Below are 26,247 nucleotides of genomic sequence, written 5' to 3'. Positions count from 1 at the left end.
CACTGTTGACCACACCTACCCAGAAATAAACCCAAATAGAAAAGCTGCCTTTTTGGCTCAGAAAACTGACATTTTCCTTTTGTGAAAATATTTGAATGGTTCTGTTTTGTTCCAATGCAGAATGAAAACAAATATTGAAACCACAAAAGTTGTCACAAAAAGGAATTGTCATCCTCTGGTGAGTTGTAGTAACCGCATTTGTTACATGGTGTAACAATACAACTTCAACTACACACACTACATGTAAAATCATAGGATTGAACCCCAACTCACAAGGAAAATGTGGTATTCTGAAAGCATGAAGACTACCTGAGTTTAGATCCATCTTTTACAGCACATGTAGCCAGAGGCTTCAAATGATAGAATTAGAGTTTCACTGTGCCTTTAAGACACTGCACATTGCCTCCCTGAGCTCCAGAGAGCTGAAAGGAGAGTGGGAAGAAAGGTGCAAGTACCATCCATCTATACACAATGAACTCTGCATGCTAGTGGCTGTACTGTTGCCCTTTTTCCTCCCTCTCTACTTTAGAGAGGCTAGTGCCAACAGTTAAAAAACAGGAGCACTATGAACTTCCCAAGTACAAAGATTGTTCTTCTGCTAGCCCTAGTGCTTGCATTGTCTGGAGACGCTTGGCCCTCTCCCCTCCTGGCACATCCATGCAGAGGCCCAGCATAATCTTGTCCATAGTTTGTTTAGTTAAAACACCACTGTCTGGTTGAGTTTAGGTAAGGATTTATAGAGATTTATTATATGATCCACATAAAATAAAATGTTCAATCAATCTGCACTAGTACCCCCTATTATGGAAACCTCTTAGATGGTTAAATTCTTCATTGGCTGCATAGAACAGAGGCTTGAATTCATTGCTAGACACCACTATTAATCAAATGTTTTAACATTTCTAAAAATGTGTATGATGCAGAATTCCATAGTTAGCATTGCTAACTCTTTCGATTTTATCATGAGTCTTAGAATATTTGGTGTTTTTCTTAAAATCTCTGCTGCTGGAATTAAGAATTTGCGTGAGATTCTCAGCTTTCATTAAAAAAGTATTAAGATTCTAACCCTCTTGGTTGTGGAGAAAAGCTTGAAAAAATGAACGGAGTGTACCCTAAACAAACTTCCTACAGTTACAAAGCTGAGAGACAAATGAGGGACATATCCCATTGAGTAATCAGAGGCACAGATATAATTCCCACTATTTACTCCTATATCTTTCCTCTATTATAAAAACACAATCTCTGTTTTGTCTGGAGTGAGTCTTAGCCAGCTATCCCTCACCCAAGTCCCAATTTCAGTGAGATGCTGGGCAGGTTGGGTCACTTCACCTTCAAGGTTGGAACAGATAGAGATCCAGTGCTGGGTGTCATCAGCATATTGAAAATACCTCAAACCAAGCTTACTCATTAACAGTCCCAATGGTCCCATATACACACTGGGGGACACGATGAAACCCTGTGGAATTACATGAACGTGTCCTCAGCATAGATAAAAAACTGCGCAAGACTACCATCTGAGATTTCCTCAGAATGGAGCAGAGCCACCCAATAGTGACCTACATTGGTAGGATCTGCAGCCATATCTACAACACCTCATGGTCAACAGTGTCAGTTGTTGATCCTGTACAGGAACAGTATAATGCATATAATGGAGCATACCATTTGAATCTGCTGGTCTGATACACTGCTTTTCTGTGGCATCCAGAACCATTGGATGGGTACAGAAACAGTTGTAAGATCCTTCAGTGTTAATGCACTGGCCATCCACACAGCTGTTTGGGTCCTGACATTCATCTGTATCTTTAAAAGGGAAGAAATGCACCAAAAAAAGTCAACATCAAAGAAGTTGCATTGTGTAAATTAATGCCTACAAATTCTTAAATTAAGAACAGATTTCCCCAAGTGCCACCTCTGAATTAGTCCAAATACAATTTTACAGAGGGAAAAATTCTGCCTGCACCTATGCCCAAGTGGAGGAATAGGAGTCAGGTAGCATCTTCACCCTACTCAGAGCACCGGCACAGGAGAGAGGCAGGATGCTGACCTATTGCACTCAAGAATTGAGCAGCCTCTTGATTAACACATTGCAGTGTTTCACAGGCCCAGGTGGGCGTGCCATAGATATGCCAGCTGCATCCACAGCAGATTCCGCAGAGAATGCCTGCATGCTGCTCTTTTATTCGGTAGCAGTAAGGACCATTGATGAGCACCCTGCCCAAGGTCCCTCAGTACTTCTGCGGAGAGAAAAGGATCTTCCTTTTTGGCCACCACAGCTCTACTCCTCGTAAGCTTGGCTTAGAGAGGAAAAGCAAGTATTCAGCCCTATGGAAACAGCAGGCTGTTTTTCTTAAATGACATTAAATCAGAAAAGAAAATATCTTTGTAGAAGATAGTCTTAGAAACCCCAGGTGAAAGGCTCTCTTATTGTGGTTTCAAAAATTACTTCCTTTCATTATGTTATTCTGCATAGTCTATATGGTTTTCTGCTGAAGCAGCAAAAGTCAGGGTCACACTTATGAATAAGTTTCAATCAAATGGCAAGCATAAAGGAGTAAGAGGTTCTGCAGACTAAAAGGAACGTGCTTATGTTACATCAGTGACCTGAACTGTAATTCCATATTAACTCTTTGTGGAGAAATCTGTACTTAATAAAAATCATAGTGTTAATTCAATTTATTGTGTTACAAACTGCACACTTACCAAAGTTAAAGTGGGATAAAGCATACAGGCATTCAGTGCCTGATTTGTGTACAAAGAACAGAAAGCTAGATTGTATCCCGTAGATTGAAGCAGCAGTGTGTGGCGAGAGAGGGAGTAGTTTCCTCTCACCTTGTGCATTGCACACAAAGGCCACTCTGATTAGTAGCTCCTGTTCTCTGGGGAGCACAGGGGCTGCTGCTGACATGCAAGCCCCTGGGAGCAATTTGCTGAGAAGAAGGAAGGGAGTAGGCAGAGTCCTGGTTCTACCTTCCTCCATCATATGTCCTTCAGGAGAGCTGGCCACCCATGCAGGAGGAAGGGGGAGCATGCTGCACCCCTTAAAAAGATGCTACAGGAGTAAAGGAAGCTCTGTGCTTCCCTTACTATGAGCTCTGGATAAATACCACATTTCAGCCTTGCATTTTTACTGCATAACTCTGCTTATCATGCCCATCTGCATACCATTATAATGTACAGTGAGGCATTAAAGAACTTACCAAAGCACTGGAGTTTAACAGGATCATAGTATGTGCCTTGTTTACAGTAACACTCATAACCTGGCTGTGTGTTCAGACAGAAGCCATTTTTACAGATTTCTTGTCCGAAGAGCAGGCATTCATCTGCATCTGTAGAGAAAACTACAGTTACAGCCCTTACTCAGTCATGTAGGGGACTATAGAGCAAGCCCCACTTACTCCCCTGTTCAGACTGTGACTCTGGCTGTTGGGAGCATAGCCAGGGCTACTTGCCACTGCGAGCAAATGATTTGGGACTGGGTTGAGTGTGGTGTGGAGAGCTGGGGGAGCCTTGGTTCTGCCTCCTTATTTGGTGGCCAGAGTAACTTAGCTGGATGCATGGGGGAAATCAGTCACTCCACAAAAAAGGGTGCAGTAACTTAGTCCCTTCCCAGAGCAAGGGGGAAGCAGGGAAGGAATTGTGACTTTGAGACACAATTTATTCTCTGGTCTGATTCTGGGTTGCTGCAGCTATGCACTATATCTTACTCAGGGCAGATTGTAAGGTGACAAAGTGGATACTAAGATAAAATACTATTGTATTTCCATACAGCCCAATTCTGTCACCCTTACTCATGCTGAGCAGTCCTTTACTCTGTGGGTAGCTCCTTCAAAAGGAAGGGACTACTCCATGTGAGCAAGGGTGCCCAAACTGGTAAGCTACTAAAGAAGATTTTAGATTTATATTGCCAATTCAAATTAGTGGGAGGCACAAACTGCAGCAATGTTGTAGATGTCCACATGCTGGACTGTGAACAAGGCTAATTCCCAGAGTCACACAAAACAATCTTATAGATCCAAAGTGAGTAAGGACAGCTCCTGTTAAATCCAGAATACTGAAGTGGTGTAGCCCTGATGCATCCTATATACTTTGATGCAGACTGAAGCTAAGGAAGAAAAAGTTTACTAAGACAGCAAACAACAACATAAAGACAGTTCTGACAGAGATAAAACCCACTGGTTAGAGCAGGAGAAAGAGGTGACAATAAACTTACTAAACAGGGCAGAGGCAGCCATGGCCCAAGTACCCTGTACTATACACAGAGCAGTACACAGGCATAAAAACATTTCCTCACAGTCCAGGCTATGTGAAATCGACAGCACTCAGTTGGCACCTCCTGTATTTTTGCTTTGTAATTGGCCTTAGGTCCAAGCAGAACAGACCAAGAGGACTGACTGTGCCTTCCACATATCATTTGTCCTTTCTTCTGTTTGGCTGAACTTCCTCTTCTGTGACTGTCTCAGTTCAACAATTGTCTATGTATATGTAAATCTGTTGTTAGGTTTTGTCTCCTCCATTTTGAAGCAACGGAGGTAATCCGGACCCCACTGAAGTCAGTGGCAAAACTCACATTGACTTCAATGGAGCCAGGATTTCGCTCCATAGTTGGGAGTTTCTATGATATACGCAAACAGCAGTGGTGCTTGCTGGATGGATTGTCCTAATACCGTTAATAGAGATGACCTGGGATCCAGTCCTATGGCACAACTGTTTGTGATGGTTGTGTACCACCTGCAAGTGTGCAGCATGTCGTTTTTACCTGTATTTGGCTAGGATCATGTATTTCTCATTCCAGCATGGCCTACTTTGCCCATCACATTTCCACTGCGGGTGATCATCATCTTTCCTGCCTGCATCATCCTTTTACCATTGTGTGGCTTGACCAAGCACTCATCCTGACTGTGCTCCTTATAATCACTGTTTTGCTCTCTGCACATGTTTACTGACGGAGCACCCCCTCTATCTTCCTCCACTGTGTATGATCTAGAATCCTGAGGTTATTTTCTGCTGTGCTCATGATTTATTTTATTGGTTTTGTACTTGTTTAGGGAACCTCAATAAAGATTTCCCACACACAGACATAATTGTCTGTGTGTCTAGTTGGCAGCCGGTATCAAGTGGAGTGCCCCAAGGGTCGGTCCTGGGACCGGTTTTGTTCAATATCTTCATAAATGATCTGGAGGATGGTGTGGATTGCACTCTCAGCAAATTTGCAGATGATACTAAACTGGGAGGAGTGGTAGATACGCTGGAGGGGAGGGATAGGATACAGAAGGACCTAGACAAATTGGAGGATTGGGCCAAAAGAAATCTGATGAGGTTCAATAAGGATAAGTGCAGGGTCCTGCACTTAGGACGGAAGAACCCAATGCACAGCTACAGACTAGGGACCGAATGGCTAGGCAGCAGTTCTGCGGAAAAGGACCTAGGGGTGACAGTGGATGAGAAGCTGGATATGAGTCAGCAGTGTGCCCTTGTTGCCAAGAAGGCCAATGGCATTTTGGGATGTATAAGTAGGGGCATAGCGAGCAGATCGAGGGATGTGATCGTTTGCCTCTATTCGACATTGGTGAGGCCTCATCTGGAGTACTGTGTCCAGTTTTGGGCCCCACACTACAAGAAGGATGTGGAAAAATTGGAAAGAGTCCAGCGAAGGGCAACAAAAATGATTAGGGGACTGGAACACATGAGTTATGAGGAGAGGCTGAGGGAGCTGGGATTGTTTAGCCTGCAGAAGAGAAGAATGAGGGGGGATCTGATAGCTGCTTTCAACTACCTGAAAGGGGGTTCGAAAGAGGATGGCTCTAGACTGTTCTCAATTGTAGCAGATGACAGAACGAGGAGTAATGGTCTCAAGTTGCAGTGGGGGAGGTTTAGATTGGATATTAGGAAAAACTTTTTCACTAAAAGGGTGGTGAAACACTGGAATGCGTTACCTAGGGAGGTGGTAGAATCTCCTTCCTTAGAGGTTTTTAAGGTCAGGCTTGACAAAGCCCTGGCTGGGATGATTTAACTGGGAATTGGTCCTGCTTTGAGCAGGGGGTTGGACTAGATGACCTTCTGGGGTCCCTTCCAACCCTGATATTCTATGATTCTATGATTCCATGAATTATTACTGTTGCTATGTACAATTATAAAGACATTCATCACTATTGTATCTGAGGACATTTGATGCAATTTAGAACGAGAGATATTTTCCCAGAAGTAGGCAGTATGTATCAGACATCTCAATAGTCACAGTATACTCCATATTTAAACATACAATGAAGCATATTCTTAGCAGATAGAATCAACAATATCTAAAATGAATTAGTGCTCTTAATAAGGTTTCATTGAAAAATATAAACCATGCTAACACATACTTACTTTTCTACAGTTTTATTTACTTTCTACCAAGCTTTTACTTTTTGTTACTTTTGGAATTTGCTTCCTTTTTCCGCCCCTTTTTCTTTTAGTTTACCAAACATTTACTCTATTACTTCGTTTAAACCAGGCTGGTGTTAGAAATGCCAATGAAGAATGAAAGGTACAATATATAGCAGATAAACTGGGACAAATTCTGCACTCAATTCCCCTGGCGTTAATCCATTGGCTTCAACAATGTCACTCCAGATTTACACCAGGGTAACAAGAATGTCACTATGAACTATTTTTTCCATCTGCTGAACAGTTCTCAAGGTGAATTATTAAAATACTTACTTTTCCAGAAGAGCTGAAAGGACTATAAAAATATTTTTACAGACACTTTTCCAGCCACTAAGCAATTTTAAACATTAAATATTTTTTTAAGTTTGATTGTTTAGCAGCAAGCCCATTATAATGATTAATTAAAAAAAAATCACATAGCTGAGTGACTGTCCACCTTTTCTTATGGAAACAGAATATGTGGTTTTGGGGAAAAGTGGGAGAGCTGGGGAACATACATTTGTTTTTGCAATAAATTCCAAATTAAAAATATATGGGTTACTCCTGCAAAAAGAAGCATGCAGATGAAAGCAAAATAAATACATGATGTGTTAATGGAAGAGAGAAATGTCGCATTTTACAAAATAATCTGTCCATTTGCAGGTCCACTGTCTCCACTATAAATCTGCCATTTATAAGGATATTGCCAAAACTTATTCAATGCAAAAATCTTGTTAACATGGTGAGAGTTTTCCTGGAAAACATATCTAGTTATAAAATATTTTAATTTCCATATTTTTAATATTTGTAGCAGTTGCAGATGTCATCAACTGCAAGGCAGCATAACCAATCAAAGAAGCTTTTTATCTCAGATGCCTATACACATACAAATCAAGTGTGCCAATTTTTTGTTGCAAAGAATAAATAAGCATAGCAAAGACACAAATAATATCATGTGCCTGCTCCATCCAAAAAGAACTGTACTCGGAAACTGGATTTCCCAGTTCTGTACAATCTGCTATAGATCCATGATGTCTTTTTCAGGTACTTAAAAAGAGAATTATGAAATCTTTCTGATTCATCTATATATTATCTGTCAATCTGTCAAGGCCTCTATTACCATAGAATCTCAGTACCTCGCAATCTTTAATGTATTTATACTTATCATATTCCTGTCAGGTAGGGAAGTACTATTATCTACATTTTACAGATGAGGAAGTAAGGCACAGCGAAATTAATCGACTTGCCCAAGGTCACACAGGAGGCCTGTGCTGGAGCAGAGACTTGAATTCAGGTCTACTGAATCCCAGTCCTATGCCATAGCCACTGGGTAATCCTTCGCCACTAATTCAGATACAAAAATTAGTGGCCTATTCCTGAGAAGCAACAAGAACCTGTAACTCCCACTGATTTTAATGGACATAGCAGATGCTCATCATCTCTCAGAATCAGGCCCTATATGGCATAACTTTTAAGGACTTTGTTTCTGACTTAGCTATTGGTGATGTTGGCATAGCTAAACATATTAACTATGTGATGCTACTGCTCTTTTCAGATACTGTATGTTACATTATACTGCATTTTTAATGTAATATAAATGTACACTAACGTCAGAGTTATTAAATATTTGATCTGTAAAACGGCAAGTCTGATATGAACAAATGTAATTTTATGTAGTAATACTGTAGCTACTTTATAACTCAAGGCAACTATGCACATTTCCTTCTAACTAAATAAAATTACAATGCATTTATGCCACGCATTGTGGAAAATATACTTTCCTGAATTATTAACAGTAGTTCCAGACTTCACTAACTCAACAAAGGAATTTTACTGATCTTGCTCTTCCTTGTTAATCAAGATTTTTGCCTACATACTCTCTTTCTCTCATGCACATATTCTATTTTGCTCTCTCCAGTAATGTCCATTTCTTCACAGATTATTGTATATGGCATTATGTTCTAAATAGCATTGCTAAGTTTATTTTCAATTTTCAGCATAACTTAAGCATCAATCATTCATTCCCCTTGTAGCCTGCGTGCTAATGCAGGACAGAACCTTCCCCATAACTGTTAAAAACACTTGTTATTTATAAATTAAAGACTGGTTTGTGCTACTTATACATGAGCAAAAGCTGATCTTTGGGGTTATGTGTTTTAAACATCTGCTCTTACAGTGTAAGATGAATACAGGGAAAATACTATAAGCGTTACAGCACCTAAGATGAATAAAATGTGAATAATAAAGAAAAAAACTATAATAGTGTTATGTCCTAAATACAGGTTTACCATAAGGTAAGTATTTTGGAGTAACATTTTACTTCAAGATGCTGTTTCTGTCATGTTGAAAAACTGAAGTAATATGCTGACATTGCTGGTTACGTAAACGATCTATTTTTAGAATTTCTGAAATGTTCATATTTAATACAAGTTAGCATATCTAATTGATACTGACCTCTGTAATTCTGTGTAATGACTCCATATGATGGATCACTAGAGGGGATGAAACCTTTTCCTTCAGGACACAAATCAGTAAATTCAGCTGGTAGAGAAATAAACAAAAAAATCATATCAGAAAAAAGCAGTTATTTAGGATTCTAGAACTGTAACAGATGATAAACTTTTCATGTTCACTAATACGTTCTCAGAAATCTTAGGCAACCTTTCCTCTGATTAATTCCCTTTGGGCAATCTTATACACCTAGGTATAACCTTATGGCCAAATGCTGCGGTCATAACACAGGCAAAACTTCCATTGACTTCAACAGGAATTTAACCATTGTCTTCAAAAAGTTTTGCCTCAGCAGGAACTGAGTAAGAACTGCATCATCTGGCTCACAGAGGGAATGAATTACGTTATGTTGGAGATGGCATAGGCTCAAATGCAAACAAATCCTCTTTTATATTTTTAAGTATAGTGGCTCTTTCCAAAACACACAGCAATAGGCACAGTTTCACCAGTTCAAAGATGTGGCTAAGATAAGAACTGAGAACAAGAAATCACTTTTCTTTTAAAAGTTATCTCATGCATTCTGAAGAATTTACACATGTTCTAATCTTAAATGATTTATTCCAGCTGGATATTGAATATCAGCCATCACTGTTTACACACTGTGCTTCAAGTACTGTTATCAATATTTATGCCAAAGAGCATATGGTTATGCTCTTCTAATTGGCATTTAAAGGCTAAAAAATGTTGTGCAGACAGCATGATTAACTGTATTATACAGTAGGTAGCAGAATGTAAAATTAATGTCATGTTATACATCTATTCTAATGTTTCACATTGCTGCATAAAATACGTTGCTATGACTAATGACAGCCAGACAAAAATAAAAAATACTCATCTTAATTTGTTACTTTATGGGGAGAAATATAACTAACATTACAATAATATTTGGCAAAAACCTGGATCAGAAATATTGTTGCTTTAAAAATCATTTGGAAATAGTGTGGGCCATAGAAAAATAATGGGTCATATTTATCCCTGCTGTAATTCCAATGAAGCCAGTGGAGTTACACCAGAGACTAATTCTTCCTATTGCCTTTGCGTGAGTGGAGATTTCGCCTGGATAAGTTTGGAGTAAGCTGCTTCAGGAGATGGCCCTTTATGGACAGCCCTCATGAAAGCCAAGGATATCTATACTAATATAAAGCACAACCCTTGAGAAACTATTGCTGGATGGAAAGCCTCCTCTTACCAGTTCCAAAGACGGGGCATGGGAAGATTTCACAGTTATCTCCCCAGCCAGCACCCAACGTACAGCAACATTCTTGTTTGGTGATGTTGGATGTCAACACATTATCACAGAAATTAGCATCGTTTAGATTGTAGTAGCATTCCTTCTTTTCATCTGCAGGTTGACCAACATCTACTGGTAAATCTAAAGATGAAAAATAATAAAATAATATGTCAAATTAATCAGTTTGATAATAGATACAGGAAAAAAGCAACTGCATGATGTTGTCATAGCACCATTTTCTATCTTCAGGGCCAGAGTCCTCGGAGAGAAAAATGTGTTGGCAAAAAAATTTGGTGGATTTTTTAATCCTCAAAATCTTTCCCCTGATTTTCAGACCGCTGTTTGCAGATTTAGGTGTTGGAAGAGCTTCCATATTTGTACTTCTACTATGTTTAAGTCATGCACGTACCTCTACTTTTATTATTAAAAACGATAATTAGCACTTACAAAGTTGCTTTTCATACATTTTTCACTTAAAACACTTCCCAATGGTTAGTAAACATTTTACAGACGTGGAAAGCGAGGCAGAGAGAGTGAAAAGGTCTGATTTTCAACACTCTCAGCTCCCAGTGACTTCAGTGGAAGAAAAGAGTTCAATACTACTGAAAATTACGTCCTAAGTGACTTATACAAAATCATATAGTGAGTCAATGTGAATGACAGGAACATAACCCAGGTTCCTGACTCTCAGTCTGGTGCCTAATATACTGGACTAGAATGACATCAGTTTTTAGACTAAATTATGCCTTTTACAGAGCTTAAGCACAGTGGGGAAACGGAGAAGACGTAGTTCCCAAACAGCAGCAGCTGAACAAGGCATAATTCCTTTTTCAGGACACAGGACCTCGGCAGTGCTTTCTTTGACCTGGAACCAGGGGACATGTCTCGCTCTTATGTTCAGGTGGGTTTTGCAGTTGCATTGTATTTTAAAGCAGTATTTGAAAGCAATAAGCAAAGGAATCAAAATATATTGACTCTTCAGAAGAGAGGTGCAAGGGTTAGGGGCGCAGGAGGGGAGTACAGAGGTTGGGGTGAAGGTGGCACAGAGTAGTGGTTAGGGGTGCAGGAGGGAACAGGGATTGGGACAAAGGGTGCACAGTGTAGGGGTTAAGGAAAGGTTGGGGTACAGGAGGAGAGTACAGGGTTGGGAGGAAGGGGGCACAATGTAGGGTTGGGGCACAGGAGGGGGTGCAGGCTTAGGTGTGAAGGGTGTGCAGAGATTGGGGCACAGTGATTGGTGTTAGGAGAGGAGGAGGGGGCAAGAGTTAGGGGTGCGGGGGGGTACAAGGGTTACGGCCGAAGGGGGCACAGTACAGGGTTAGGAGTGAAGGAGGGGTGGGGAGCCTGGGGAGCCCACAGGGACCAGGAGCACCAAAATACAAGTTCGCTCAGGGTGCCATTTTCCCTAAGGCCAGCCCTGAGTCTAGTCTATCATCCACAGTTTTAAGGAATTTATGATCTCACAGAGTTCTCAAATACCTAGTGCATAACTCTACAAAACATAGTTACTAACACAATAAATAACAAGAAAACTTATCAAAACCTACCAAACTATAGTTAAAGGGCACCGTGGTGTTCTCCTTCAAGACAAATGAATAAAATATCTTTGGCGGTTTTAGAGCAAGCCATTTTAGAAATATGACAACACGTAACAGTGGAAAAAGCACTCAAATCTTTCATGTTTCCAAAACACTTAGTCCATCTAACCTTAAACTTCCACTAAATATTCACCTTTGGTAAGATCTGAGATGAGAGAAACTTCAAGTGGAAATTATTTTTGTTTCTTAGGATGAAAAATACATTTCTTTTTCCTGTTAGAAAATTATTCATACTCAGCATTTAACATGTGACAACAACCATCAAAAGCAATACAACAAAGAGCTATCCAAAATTATTCTATGTTGGCTGATTCTCATATATTTTGAAATTTGATTCATTTCCATTGAGACTAGAAGGTAATGTTACTGTCATGAGACATTTTTTGAAATTGTCACAAATTTACAGGAAGAGATGAAATCTTTATTTTATGCTTCTGTTATAATGTATTTCAAAATCGTTATGTTATATAAGAATTGAGATCAAAGCTTCCATGTGGTTACATTGTGTTGTTTGTCTTATTGTTCTTTTATTTATATTTGGCTTGCAACCTCAAAGATTTGTCTTTGTCTCGTCAGTAGGAAGAAAAAAGTCATGGCTCCTTTAAGGGTCCCCCCCTCCTTCAAATGCAGAGGGAGCCAAAACATCACCGAACCTGGAGGCTGGCTGGAGGGGCTCAGGTAAGCCATTGGTGCCCCGTGCTCTTAGGGCACAGTATATATAACTTGTCCCTTTGGAGGGAGCCCTCTCTCACACCCAAATTAATAGCTACCACCCTCCCACCCATGGGATCAGAGAAGGACCATATTTAGTGGTTTGCTGTGGGCACTGCACTAGTTGCCTTTTTGGGGACTGGGAAGGAATGTTTCCCTCACTGACACATTAGCTGTGGCAGGGTGGGTTTTTTTGCCTTCCCCGTAGCAGCTTAGGGACCTGGCAGGACAGGTCAGGAGGTAAGGCTCAAGATATTGTAACTTAGCAGGTGGCAGTGTCCAGTGCAGGCATTCATTCCACAGGGGTCTGGTTCCTTGATTCACTGGAGCTGGAAGTGGATTTAGGAGAAGGATGGGAAACGGAGTTGGGGCTCCTAATATGTTGCACGGTGAGAAGACAACCTCCTTTTCCCAGCCCCTTAATCCTCACCACCCTCCTTCTGTGGAGTCACAACAATAGGCTAGGACGCTGTTTGGAAGGACAGGGGGCTGACAGCACCCTTCAGATAGGTGGAAACAAGTGAGGAAGGAAGGATGACCTGTATGAGTCCCCAGATGAGTTAAATTGACAAAGTTGTGACCTAATTAAAGCGCATCCCTCACATCCTGTCTTTCTTCCTGCATGTCCAGGAAAATACATCAGGCTGGTCAAGTGATAGTTGTTTATACCATTATGAGGGAGACCCAGGTTCACTTCACTGTCCTAGAATTTAACCTCATTCTCTGGGCCTTTAAGGAGTTCAAAAGCAGCCTCTCTATGCCAGTTATGGAATGGACCATTCCCAATCCCGTCCAGTCCTGTTTGTTGTCAGGATAGTGGTTAGGATGTGGGATCTCAAGGTGGAAAAGATAAAACAGAGGCTGGGGGAATAAAATGAACCTCGGGCTCTTACTTCCACCACTGCTCCCCAACACACACACACACACACACACACACATCAAACAAACAAAAAAGTAATAGGCAATAAAAAGTCAAGTTTCAAGTATCTGTAAAATATGATGAAATGAAAATGTTGCACATAAGAAAGTAAGTTTTACTAAGCTTATTCTCTTTAATTTTCATTAGCTACAATTGTTTTAACATTAGCGTGCTCAAAATATTTATTTTGTTGTGCCTATTATTGTGTTTTAATTAAAGAGAGTATAATAGATATTTATGGCTTTTAGTTCTAAACATACATTTGAATTTGTTTCTAACTTCCTTAGAAAAGTGAATGTTTTGGTTTGTGGAGTTTGAGGGGCTGGCAGACACCACACTGCCACCAACAATGCAAACTCTCCTTTGCTGTTTTGCCAATGTAAGAAGTATACATTGAGGGAAACACCCAGCTGAGTGCTATTTCATCTTTGTTAGTTTAATCTGTGGTCTCCTTTCATCAGATAATTACAATTTTCCATAATGTACTGCATTTCATAAAGTACGATGGTTTTGTGGTATCAGCTGATGTCCAATAGGAACCAAATTAAGACTATCATGTGTCGCAGAAACTCAACTGAACTAAATCTGTTATTCCAAGGTGAGAGAGCAGTACTTTAACCACCAAGTTATACATTTTCTTTGGACATATGCCACATGTCTAACTGAATCAGGGCCAAAGGCTTAAATAGCAGAAACACCATGGAAGTTTTCACACCATTTACCAGGGAAAGAGCTTCGGAGGCTGTCCCAGGAGGAAGGAGAAACATTCTCATCATGTGATTATTTATTCCCATTTTATATTTGATGTGATGGTTTCTCCTCCCATTATCTGTTCAGCACTTTAAAAGTCTGTTGTTTACACAGCTGTGACTGAGGGTTAGTCAAGCAGGCGTCATGAATGTTTGGAAAGTGAGTGAGACATAGATCTTTAAAAAAAGAAATTTACAAAGGCCAGTCTGTGTCTACAAGCTCATAATTTCTCTCTCTCTCTCTCTCACACACACACACACTTAACCTTTTAATAAACAGATTCTTTTAAAAGATATTTTGGTATAATTTTTCCTTGGAAAAATGGATTAGTACCTAGATATTTATTTTCTCACAATTTTGGTTATTTCTGATTTTATTTCATTGTTAAAAAATTAGAAATTTTACTCAAGTAACTGTGGGATAATACAGTAATTTATCTGACTGGGTTTTTAAAAATATTTATTAACATTTTTCAGTCTTTTTTCTTATAACAAACCAAGTAAATTCTAGATACCAACATATAGACATTTATCTGATTGTAAATATGATGGCTATATTAGTGCTACAGAATTCCAGATATAAAAAGTGGGGGCTAAATATAGACTGAAGGTATTTTATATATTTTTATATCTTAATTGCACTGATCCAGCAAATCACTTAGGCGTATGCTTAACATTAAGTGCGGTAGACATCAATGAAACTAAAACATAAGCTTAAAATTAAGCACATATTTAAAAACTTTGATTAATTGTGCCCTAAATTATTAGTGTAAAAAATAAAATGTGTAGGGTTGATGGAATCTTAAATTAATAAATTATATAGCACTGTCCTTTGCCTCTAAATGACATAAGCAATACAAACTTTTAGGGCATGATTTTCAGCAAGCCAGTAAATATGCATTTGTATGTTCCCATTTTCTATATGCAATGTACTACAGAATGTGTAATGCAAATTTCCCAATCTGCTGCACACATGACAAGATACCTCTCTTTTGGGCATATGTATGTGTAAATCAGGAATTTGTATATGCACATCCAATGATGCATGTGCAAAAAAGACATGCATGGGTATGTATGCAAATACTTGAAGATCAGACTCTCAGTTCATTTGGGTTAAAGCAAACAAACAAACAAAACATTCTCTGTGTATATATAAAGTCTGCTGCAGTTTCCACGGTATGCATCCGATGAAGTGAGCTGTAGCTCACGAAAGCTCATGCTCAAATAAATTGGTTAGTCTCTAAGGTGCCACAAGTACTCCTTTTCTTTTTGCGAAAACAAAAACGGTTACTCACCTTCTTGTAACTGTTGTTCTTTGAGATGTGTTGTTCATGACCAGTCCAATCAGATGTGTGCGCACTGCGTGCACGACAGCCGGAAGATTTTTCCCCTAGCAGTGTCTGTAGGGTAGGCCTGGGCGCCCCCTGGAGTCGCACCCTCATGGCACTCAATATAGTGCCCTGCCAACCTGACACCCCCCCCCCCCAGTTCCTTCTTGCCGACTACTCCAACAACGGGGCAGGAGGGTGGGTATTGGAATGGACATGAACAACACATCTCGAAGAACAACAGTTACAAGAAGATGAGTAATCGTTTTTTCTTCGAGTGCTTGTTCATGTCAATTCCAATCAGGTGACTCCCAAGCCTAAATTACGGAGGTAGTTTCGGAGTTGTCCACTGATTGGAGCAGCACTCTACCAAAAGCTGCATCGTTTCTGGCCTGCTGGGTAATCGCATAATGCACGGTGAAAGTATGTATGGAGGACCTCGTCGCTGGTCTGCATATTTCCTGGGTGGGAACCTGCCCCAGGAATGGTGCTGAAGAAGCCTGCGCCTTGGTGGAGTGCGCAGTGAGCGGAGGGGCAGACACCACTGCCAGTTTGTAACACTCTCAGATGCAGGATGTGATCCATGACAAAATTCATTGAGAAGAGACTGGAAGACCTTTCATTGTGTCTACCACAGCCATGAAAAGTTGCACTGACTTTCGGAACGGCCTTGTTCTCTCGATGTAAAAGGCTAACGCTCTGCTGACATCCAACGAGTGAAGCCTCTGCTCCCTGCTGCTTGAGTGCGGCTTAGGATAGAACACTAGGAGGAAGATGTCCTGGCTGATGTGAAACTGGGAGACAACCTTCAGGAGGAAAGCTGGGTGGGGCCTGAGCTGAACCTTGTCCTTACAGAACACCATGTGAGAAGGCTCTGCTGTTAGGGCCTTGAGCTCAGACACCCTCCTGGCTGAGGTTATCGCTACCAGAAACGTGACCTTGTACGAGAGGTAGAGCAGGGAGCACGTCGCTAGCAGTTCAAAGGGCGGCCCCGTCAGTCTGGAAAGGACCAGGCTGAGGTCCCAGGCTGGGACCAGCTGTCGAACTTGCAGATATAGCCTGTTGAGACTTTTGAGGAAACGGCTGATCATAGGGTTGGCGAAGACTGACTGGCCCTCTGCGCCTGGATGGAAGGTAGAGATGGCAGCCAAGTGAACCCTTATTGATGACATGGACAGTACCTGCTGCTTGAGATGGAGAAGGTAGTCCAATATGAGCAGAATAGAGGCGAACATTGGGGATGAACGATGATGTGCAGACCAGATTGAAAATCTCTTCCATTTGGCAAGGTAGGTAGCTCTAGTGGAGGGTTTCCTACTGCCAAGGAGAACTTGTCTAACCTGGTCCGAGCAGGAAAGCTCCACCGGGTTTAGCCACGGAGCACCCATGCCATGAGGTACAACGACTCAAGGTTTGAGTGCTGGAGATGGCCGTGATCCTGAGTTATCAAGTCCGGGAAGAGCAGCAAAGTGACTGGGGCTTCCATAGACATGTCCAGGAGCAACATGTACCAGCGTTGGCAGGGTCAGGCTGGGGCTATCAATATTACCACTGCTCGATCCCTCTGTATCTTGAGGAGTACTTTGTGAACGAGAGGGATAGGTGGGAATGCATATAGGAGATGGCCTCCCCAGGGAAGGAGGAATGCATCTGCTATGGTGCCCGGTCTGTGATTCAGGAAAGAGCAGAACTGCTGACACTTCCTGTTGTGCCATGTGGCAAAGAGGTCTACCTGGGGAAAGCCCCACTGATGGAAAAAGGAGTTAGTGACGTCCAGGCGTAGGGACCACTCGTGGCCATGGAATGATCTGCTGAGATAGTCCGCTAACTCGTTCTGTATGCGAGGGAGGTACGATGCTTGAAGGTGTATTGACTGCTCTACACAAAAGTCCCACAGCATGAGGGCTTTCTGGCATAGGGGAGAGGAGTGTGCATCCCCGTTTGTTGATCTAGATCATCACTGTGGTGTTGTCTGTCATCACTGATACACATCTCCCACTTAAATGGGCTTGGAAAGTCTGACATGCCAGGTATACCGCTCTAGCTCTCTGACATTGATGTGGAGAGTGAGCTTCGCCTGAGACCAGAGGCCTTGTGTCCTGAGGTCTCCCAGATGTGCCCCCCAGTCCAAGTCCAATGCATCCATAACCAATGAGAGAGTTGGCTGGGGGCTGACGAAGGGGACCCCTGGACACACTAAGTGTGGGTCGAGCCACCACAGAAAGGAGTCGAGGATCGGGTGAGGCAAAGTCACGAACCTGTCCAAACTGTCCTGGACTGGCCAATACACTGAGGCTAGCCATGATTGGAGTGGCCGGAGTCTGAGCTTGGCTTGTTGCACCACATACGTACAAGCGGCCATGTGTCCCAGGAGTTTGAGGCAATTCCTTGCTGTGGTGGTGGGGAACTGCCTGAGATTCCGAATGATGTCTCCCAGGGTCCAGAACCTTGATTCCGGTAGGTACACCCTGGCCTGGGTTGAGCCAGCACTGGCCGTATGAACTTTATCCTCTGAACATGGGACAGAATTGACTTCCCTGCGTTCAGGAGAAGGCCCAGTTTGTCGAACGTTGCAATGATGAATCTGACTTGCGCGTCCGCTTGGGCCCTGGAGCGGCCCTTGATCAGCCAGTCATCGAGGTACAGGAACACCTGTACCCGGCACCTGTGCAGAAACGCGGCCACGACTGCCCTGCATTTGGTTAATACTCAAGGCGCTGCTGAAAGGCCAATCGGAAGGACTGTGAACTGGAAGTGGTTGTCGTGCTCCACAAACCTGAGGTATTTTCTGTAGGACGGTGTGACTGCTATATGAAAGTATGCATCCTTCAAGTTGAGGGCGGCATACCATCCCCTAGATCCAAGGAAGGGACGATGGAGACCAAGGAGACCATGAACAAACTCAAGTTCCATATGAACTTGAGCTCTCGCAGGTCTAGGATGGGCCCAAGCCTGCCTTTGGCTTTCGATATTAGGAAATACCAGGAATAGAAGCCCTTGCGATCCTGAGGAACCTCTTCCACGGCCCCTAGCGAGAGGAGTGACTGCACCTCCTTATGAGGAGTTGCTCGTGAGAAGGGTCCCTGAAGAGGGATGGGGAAGCGGGGTGGAAAGGCAGGAGGACAGAGAATTGGAGTGAATATCCCTTTCTTCCATGTGGAGCACCCAGCAGGCTGACATAATACGGGCCCATGCATAGGTGGGATGAAAAGGTAAAGTGGGATGGATCCAGTCTTTGCACTGGTGCGTCGCCCCTGGGTGCACCTTCAAAAGGCTGGTTTTGGGCCTGAGGAGGGTTTAGACTGACCAGCCCTGACTAGAGGAGGGGCGAGGTCTCTTCTTTGAGTTCCTATTTCTCCTGCGCGACCCATCCTGCCTACCCTCGGTGGGGGCTGGGGTCTAATGTGCCTCCATTGTGTGGCAGGGGTATGGAGGCCCAGGTACTTCAAGGTGGCTTGAAAGTCCTTGAAGCTGTGCTGTGTTCTCGGAAAACAAAGACTGACCCTCAAAGGGGAGATCCTGGATTGTCTGCTACACTTCATAGGGGAGGCCAGAGACTTGCAGCCAGGAACAACTCCTCATGGCCACCCTGATAGCCATGGTGCGAGACGCTGCATCCAGGGCCGCCTGCAGGGATGCATGGGAAATTAATTTGCCCTCCTCTACTAGCATGGAAAACTCTGTGTGAGAGTCCATAGGGAGGAGTTCTGCAAATTTTTGCATGGCCCCACAAGTATTATAATTGTACCTGCTAACCACTGCATGATGGTTAGCAATAGGGAGCTGCAAGCCCCGCCCCCTGTGGAACAGATTTTCCTTCTGAAGAGGTCCAGTTATTTGGCCTCTCGTTTCTTGGGAGAGGGCCCCTGGTAGCCCTTGAGTTCACGCTGATTGGCCACGTCCACTACCAGGGAGTCCAGCTGGGGGTGCGTGTAAAGATGTTCATACCCCTTTAAGGGGATAAAGTATCTCCACTCATACCTCTTGACGGTAGGCAGCAATGAGGACGGGGGTCTGTCACAGGGTCTTCGTGGCATCGCTGATGGTTTTAATCAGTGACAGCGCAATACGGGATGGTCCTTTTGTTGAAAGGATGTCCTCCACCACCTCCTCAGGTTTAATGTTCAGGTTCTGGGCCACCCGTCTCAGCAGCTGCTGTAGGACCCTGCTGTCCCCTGAGGCTTGAGCAGTTGCTGATCCAGCCACTGCCTCATCCGGAGATGAGGAGGACAAGATGGCGGCCGGTACCGGAGCCTGTTCCCTGCCCTCAGCCCCTCTGGAGTCCCTAGGAGTGAGGAACACTGGAGCCGCAGCTGGTGTAGTCAGTGTCACTGGCGGTGTAGTCAGCTGGTGTAGTCAGTGTCACTGGCGGTGCCCTGGTTATTGACACGGGCAGTGCCAACGATTGAGCTGTGATCAGTGCCGAGGATGGTGCAGGAATCAGTGCTGAGATTGTCGACGTCGCGGTCGGTGCCGAGATCGTTGATGTCAGTACAGCTCCGGATGGGTCCCCTGCAGTGGTGCGGAGGGCATGTGTGGTGGCCCAAAGAACACCCATGTCACTGAGGCCGGTCTGGAATCCTGGCTCTGCCCCCTGGCTCTGGTGATAGGCCCAGGGTGTCCAGAAGGGCCACTGAGGAGCCTGCCACTGTCCCAGCCACTGTGCTGGGTAGGGTTGTCAGTTATGGTGGGAGCGGGATCTTCTGCTCCTACTGGAGCGCGATGACTCCGCTTCCGACTCCAAGGTCTCTGACTGCGAAGACCACAGAGGAGCGGAGCCACTTGACGCCAGTGAGCGATGCCAACTGGAAGACCAGAGCAGCTCCCCAACATGGGCCACTGGTGCTGAAGGTTGGCATGCAGGGGATGATACCCTCATTGCTACTATCTTTGCCAGCTTGCCCACAGAGTGGATTGGGCCAGGAACTGGTGCCAGAAACCTCTTCTGCCTTGGAGGGGAGGGTGGCGCTGTCAGTGCCAGGAGGTCCGATGCCACTTCAAACGTTTCCGGCATGGAGGGAAACTGTAGGTCCTCGTGGCGACAGATTGGTGAACGGTGCTTGGTGGGTAGTGACTGACCTATCAGGAATCGATTTATCGTGTCTCATCTAGACAAGGTAAATCGATCCCCAAATCGACGCCTGTACTCCACCTCAGTAGGAGGAGTAAGGAGAGTTGACGGGGGAGCCGCCGCGGTTGACTCGCCGCCGTGAGGATGGCCAGGTAACTCGAACTAAGATACTTCGACTTCAGCTACACAAATAGCGTAGCGGAAGTTGCGTATCTTAGTTCGAACCACACCCCCACCCCCAATGTAGCCCAGGCCTTTGAGGAGTCCTTCATCGGCTACAGCTCATGTGTCAACAATGCCAGAGCACTGTGCACCGAGGAGACGGCACTTGGGGCCGGGGCCGCAAAGCTGAGGTCTGTCTGAAACCAAAGTGCTGCCTCCATAAGCAGAAATCAGAGGCGCTGTTCTCTGTCCTTGAGTGTCCTGGGGCAAAACCCTCTACAGATTTTACAACCGTCCCCAAGGTGACCCTCCCTGAGACACATGAAGCACAAAGTGTGTGGGTCACTTCTCGGCATAAAACTGCTATAGTCAGAGCACGGCTTAAAGCTCGGGGACCAAAGCATACCCCAGAGCTGGGGAAAGCGTGGGGGGGGGGCGACCCCCAAAGGAAACTTATGAGAGAAAACTATCTACACTAACTAAACTACTACTGAATTTAACTATATACACTTGATACTGTGAAGCACGCACTTGTCGAGGCAAGAGCAACGGGGAGTTCCAGCTAGCCATCACAGGTGGTAAGAAGCAACTGAGGGGGGTTGGGTCAGCAGGGCACTATATTGAGTGCCATGAGGGTGCGACTCCAGGGGGCACCCAAGCCGACCCTAAGGATACTGCTAAGAGGAAAAATCTTCCAGCTCTCATGCATGCAGCGCGCACACAACTGATTGGAATTGACATGAACAAGCACTCGAAGAAGAACTATATATTTAAATAAAAATTATTTGGTAGTAATGACAGTACGAAAGGTCTCCCTTGAAACGTAAAGACATACAATTTAGATTTGGGTACCAGACTCAGTCTAGTGTCTAATAAACAATGCAGATTACAAGAGCCACCAAGAATAGTTTGACATCATTGGCAGTCTCTGTTCAAGAAAGGCCCAAGACTGAGGAGCACAGATGTTATTATTCAGGAATGATCAGAATAACCAACTTTAATATCAGATGTTTGTGAGCTGCTTCACAGTTAATAGCGTAGAAACAGATGATCCTATTAGACACCCTTATGACGCTTTTCTGTGTCATCTTCTCCTGATCTCCCCCCAAAAATCTCCTCTTAACTTTCCCCCTGAGAATCCCAGCTTTCCAACTCTATTAGCTATATATTTGTTTTTCTACCCTTGAAGTTTCATGAGTTTTTGCATCATAAATTTGTAACTGGTCTTTGGTGAGGCTACATTTTTATAGAACTGGTCCAGGAGTAAACATATTATATTTTGGATGCCAAAACAGCACACTTTTTATTTCATGAATACTGGTAATCCACTGTTCTGAATGCCCCAGTAATTGAGCACATTATTTTAAATACTGAGGTGAGAAAAAGATGAAGTTGCAGCCTAAGGTCTCGATCCTTCAACTGCATCTGCACAGGTGGATCCAGGGGCCTGTGCAGAGTCATATTGACTTCAGCGGTCAGGGCTGCACCTGAATTAAAGCCATGGCAGGATGGGGGTACAAAATAAAGAAAAGAGAAACAGGTGCTTTGAAACCTGCGCATTCGATTTTTTGTTAAATTTATTTTGTATTGAATTGAAATGAATACTGGAAGACAACAAGATGGCTGGAACTAAGGAGACGAATGTTCATATACTGACAGCATCATTTCAGGACATAGCAAATAATAGATGAATTTCTGCCAAATAAAAGGAAAGCTCTAGGTCCCCCGTGGTGAATAAAGAGAAGTGTGAACATACAAAGGGAACAGCCTTTAACAACATGTGAAAAAGTCCCTGAATTAAAGTTATGCTTCAGTTATGCCCTGCCCTTACCTTCAGTAGAAATGGCATCCCACTTCACTTTAGTAGAGTGGAAATGGGATGACATTTCTCTATGTGCAAAATAGCACACATGTATAAAAACAAATATGCAAAGGCTGAATACATCTGTAAGATTTGCATGTTAATGTTTACAACAGTATAAGGCAGACAAGATATTTTTCTCTGCATGCAGGTAAAATGAGGCACAAGCCCATGTTGGGGGTGACATGGGAGCACACAGCAGGAGCTCCCAGAAGCACGGTGCCTGACTCAGGCACGTGGCATGCCAAAGCTCTAGGAAGCATGGCCGTTGCACCATCCTTTGCACGAGTGTAGCATGAACTCCATCACCACCTTGGTGTGGCTGGTGCTAGGTGGAAGGATGTGGCATTGGCCCTGCACCCTTTGGGCAGCGTAGCACTGCTGTCGTAGCTAGGCTTGTAGATTCCTTCTATTCTGGGGAAAACAACAACTAGACTGAGCCCAGTCCCTGCGCAAGAGGAAAGGCTGTTTGTGCTCTCCTCTGCCTTACACACTCATGCAAGGGTCAGCCACAACCTGGCATTTAGCCATTAATTTTCAGCATGAAATGAAAACAAAAAAGAGGTAGGTAGGTTAAAGAAAAACAAACACATTGTAAACTCCATAAGAGTTTTCCAAAACCTACAGGTGCAGTAGGTAATATTACGACTTCACAGTTTGTTTGGGTGATCAGTTCCTAGGATCTTCAGACTCTAAGATAGAACCCATTTGAGCTCAATGAGAAAAGAGTTTGCTACCAGGCTATCCAGAAAAGTGCATGCTTTGTCTCTTATATAGTATACAAAGTAATATCCTGTCCAATGAAACATTGATTGTAGGAAGTGTTTTTTTCCTTCAGTTGTGCAAGCAAACAGAGATAAAAGAATGGTAAGATGTCCCGTCCTTCACAATGTACATCAGCTTATAGTGTTCCCTGGTAACAGATAGGTTCCCTTATTCCATTAGTCAAATAATATAGTGTGTAGGGATCCTACTGGGCTCTAATTTCCATACTGTCTGGTCTCCTATATGAGATCTTCCTCCATGATGAACCTTAACATAGGAGAGAAAATGATTAAGTATGTGTTTTGTTAGTGCCCAAAGAAGGGGTCCATATTGAGATGAAAAAAGTTTTTCTCTTCCGAACTGAACACAAATGAAGTGCCCATTCATGATGCCAAACTGAGACACCACTTGCTGTAGACTGTACAGATGTTCACAATATGATCATGCATCCTTGCTGGACTTTGTGGGCTTTCCTTTCCCTCAGCAATAAATGATAATAGGATACATCCATGAACTCTGCTTGGTTTCTTGGGCTTGGCTTCCCCTCTGTTGGAATCAGATGACCTGCTGGGCTTCTTGGGAATGGCTCCCCCTTGATGTGACTCTGCTAGGTCTTAGTTCATTTTTGACTGGGGAAAAAATAGTTAAAATCTCGCAAGTGTCATCTTATTTGGCACCAAAATGAGATGGCACTCATAGCTGGCTGTAGATCTTTGTAATATGATTTACCCTCTCCTTTTTGCATGCTTTGATCAGCAGTGAAATAGTTAACAATGTTGTCATTTATGTTATCATCATTAGATATCAGTATTGAGATGAGGCCCCTTGAGATGAAAGTATACTGCAGTTTGCTTCCTCACAAGTAAGTAAATGGCAATACTGCTGTGTATTCTTCTTCTAAACCAGCAATTCTCCAGAGTTTTCATTCCTTCAACCTCTTCATAAGGTGAGGTCCTCAGTCTAACCCATTGCCATTGGTTCACAGTTCATTTTATTATGTAGCTGTTTCACAGACAGTGTTGCAATACCAATGTGCTTCCCTGTGCAAGTACATCTCAGGAAATGTTGCAGAACAAAATACTGAAGAAAGCATATACACATTAAGTAGGAATCTGTGAATAAACTACAAAGAGTTTGTAGCTCTGATTCTTTAAAAAGAAGAATTTGCCTCTTAGGTGTTGCACAAAAGAGAACTTGATCTATTATTAGGAAGGTAAAAAGGCACTATGTTCAGTGAGCCAAATCCTGGTTCCATTTGAGTCACCAGGAGTTTTGCCTTGTTCAAAAGATTTGGAAAGATGGGAGACAGGATGAAATTTCCAGGGCCTCCTGAATTATATAGACTGGAATTGATAGTACAGCAAGTTATTCTAAAGCTATTCAGTAGCTAGTTCAGCCTGCAATGTAAACCTAAAATATATTTGTTTGTTTGGGGGAGAAGCTCATGTAAATCAATTTGCCAATCTCAATTCCCCCTTATCCTGGACCTGTTCCTCTCCCCAGACTGGAGCTGTGTAGCCCACTTGGAGGCAACTTTCTGAGAGAGAGAGAGTCCTAAGATAATTTTTAAGTTAGTGTTTGTAGTAGCATCCCTAATGTGTTAAGACACTGAATAACATAAGAGAAAGGCACAGTGGCTGCTCTGAAAGGCTCACAATCTAAAAAGACAGATCAAGAGTAAAAAAACAGGGGCAGGAGGCGAGAGTACAACCCACAAGTAACGTGGACAAGGTGACTGGCCATGTCTTCATGAGCCTAATATTTTGGGGATTTTTCAAACTAGATACAAAAGTAAATAGTTGAGTGGCAATTTGTTTAAGTTCTTCTGTTAATATTCAATAATAAGCCTGGGTTACCATATACAAATTTTGCTCTCAACATTACACTTCCTTCAACCTTATCCAGACACCAGTAGTTATCTATATAAATTTTAAAAAAATTATTTTAAATCTCATGTGCTGTAGCCTTCATTTCACTGCCAAAGATGAACATTGACATCACCACCTCAGCATGGTACACATCATGAGAAACAATGTTCCACAAACCACACTGTGTGAAAAAAGGCCCGGCTAATCAGAGCTCTGAGATTGCCTCTTGTACAAAAATTAAAGGCATCTATGCCATATTTTTGTTGTTTATGATTTATAGCATGCTCAAGAATAACAGAACCAAAAGCACACATGGCTTATTATATTACTATGCTTTAAAAAGGGGTCTAAAATACACTATTTCTTTAGAATACAGTGATTTAACTACAGCAATAAATAAAATCCAAATTTACCCAATTTTCATTGTAACTCTTAACACCCCCCCCCCCTCCTTTTTTTTTTTTTTTACAGCCTGTCACAATTTTTTATCCTTGCTGTTATTCAGGAGGATGTGCATTTTTTATGCTTTGTATTATGTCTGCAAGCAAAGCCACTGGTATTTTACCTGTTGATGTGCGGAAGCGACATTGTCCAGTCATTGGATCATACTCCTGGTTTTCATCGGAACAGAGACACAGGAAGGTGCCTTCTACATTTTCACAGAGGGCTTCACCACATACCCCACTCAGCATTTCACATTCATTCACATCTGGAGAATGAAGCATAAATTGATTCAGACATGTTCTCCATCACTGACAGCTCTTTATATTACCTGCTCTATCTGTCCCAATATTGTCTGCAGAAAAACAAAGGCGATCCCCGAGGAACAATCAATACCTGACTACTACTTAAGTGGACTCCTAAGGAAATTAGTTTGTCTGAGGAGATAAAGGCCATTGAAAAAACAGTAAAATTATAAAATGCCAGTGTTGATTTTAAGGTAGACCAGAGTCCTAACTTTTTTATTCTCCTTCTCCCTCATCCCCATTTCTTACAATGTAAGATATTGACTCCTTTTGAGCTATGTTTGCTATTACCAGAACAGCAAGAAACCCACCAGTATTTATTTAT

The 26,247-nt window shown here is 42.9% G+C and overlaps 1 protein-coding gene across 10 annotated transcripts in view; it reads right to left on the bottom strand.

Moving 5' to 3' along the window:
- Nucleotides 1-26,247, bottom strand: part of LTBP1 (latent transforming growth factor beta binding protein 1) — a 377,380-nt gene that overhangs the window by 44,366 nt on the left and 306,767 nt on the right. For all 10 annotated transcript variants that reach the window (XM_084625002.1, XM_084624994.1, XM_084624997.1 and 7 more), the window contains 5 exons: nucleotides 25,742-25,885; nucleotides 10,103-10,285; nucleotides 8,857-8,943; nucleotides 3,198-3,326; nucleotides 1,660-1,800 (listed from right to left, as the gene is read on the bottom strand). In XM_084625002.1, coding sequence (XP_084481128.1) covers nucleotides 1,660-1,800; nucleotides 3,198-3,326; nucleotides 8,857-8,943; nucleotides 10,103-10,285; nucleotides 25,742-25,885 — 684 coding nt within the window. The remainder of the gene's footprint in view (nucleotides 1-1,659; nucleotides 1,801-3,197; nucleotides 3,327-8,856; nucleotides 8,944-10,102; nucleotides 10,286-25,741; nucleotides 25,886-26,247) is intronic.

Source organism: Lepidochelys olivacea (genome assembly GCF_965140295.1).
Source record: "Lepidochelys olivacea isolate rLepOli2 genome assembly, chromosome: 3".
Taxonomy (NCBI): Eukaryota; Metazoa; Chordata; order Testudines; family Cheloniidae; genus Lepidochelys; species Lepidochelys olivacea.
Note: the sequence above shows the minus strand (reverse complement) of the source record. Positions and strands in the feature narration are given on the sequence as shown.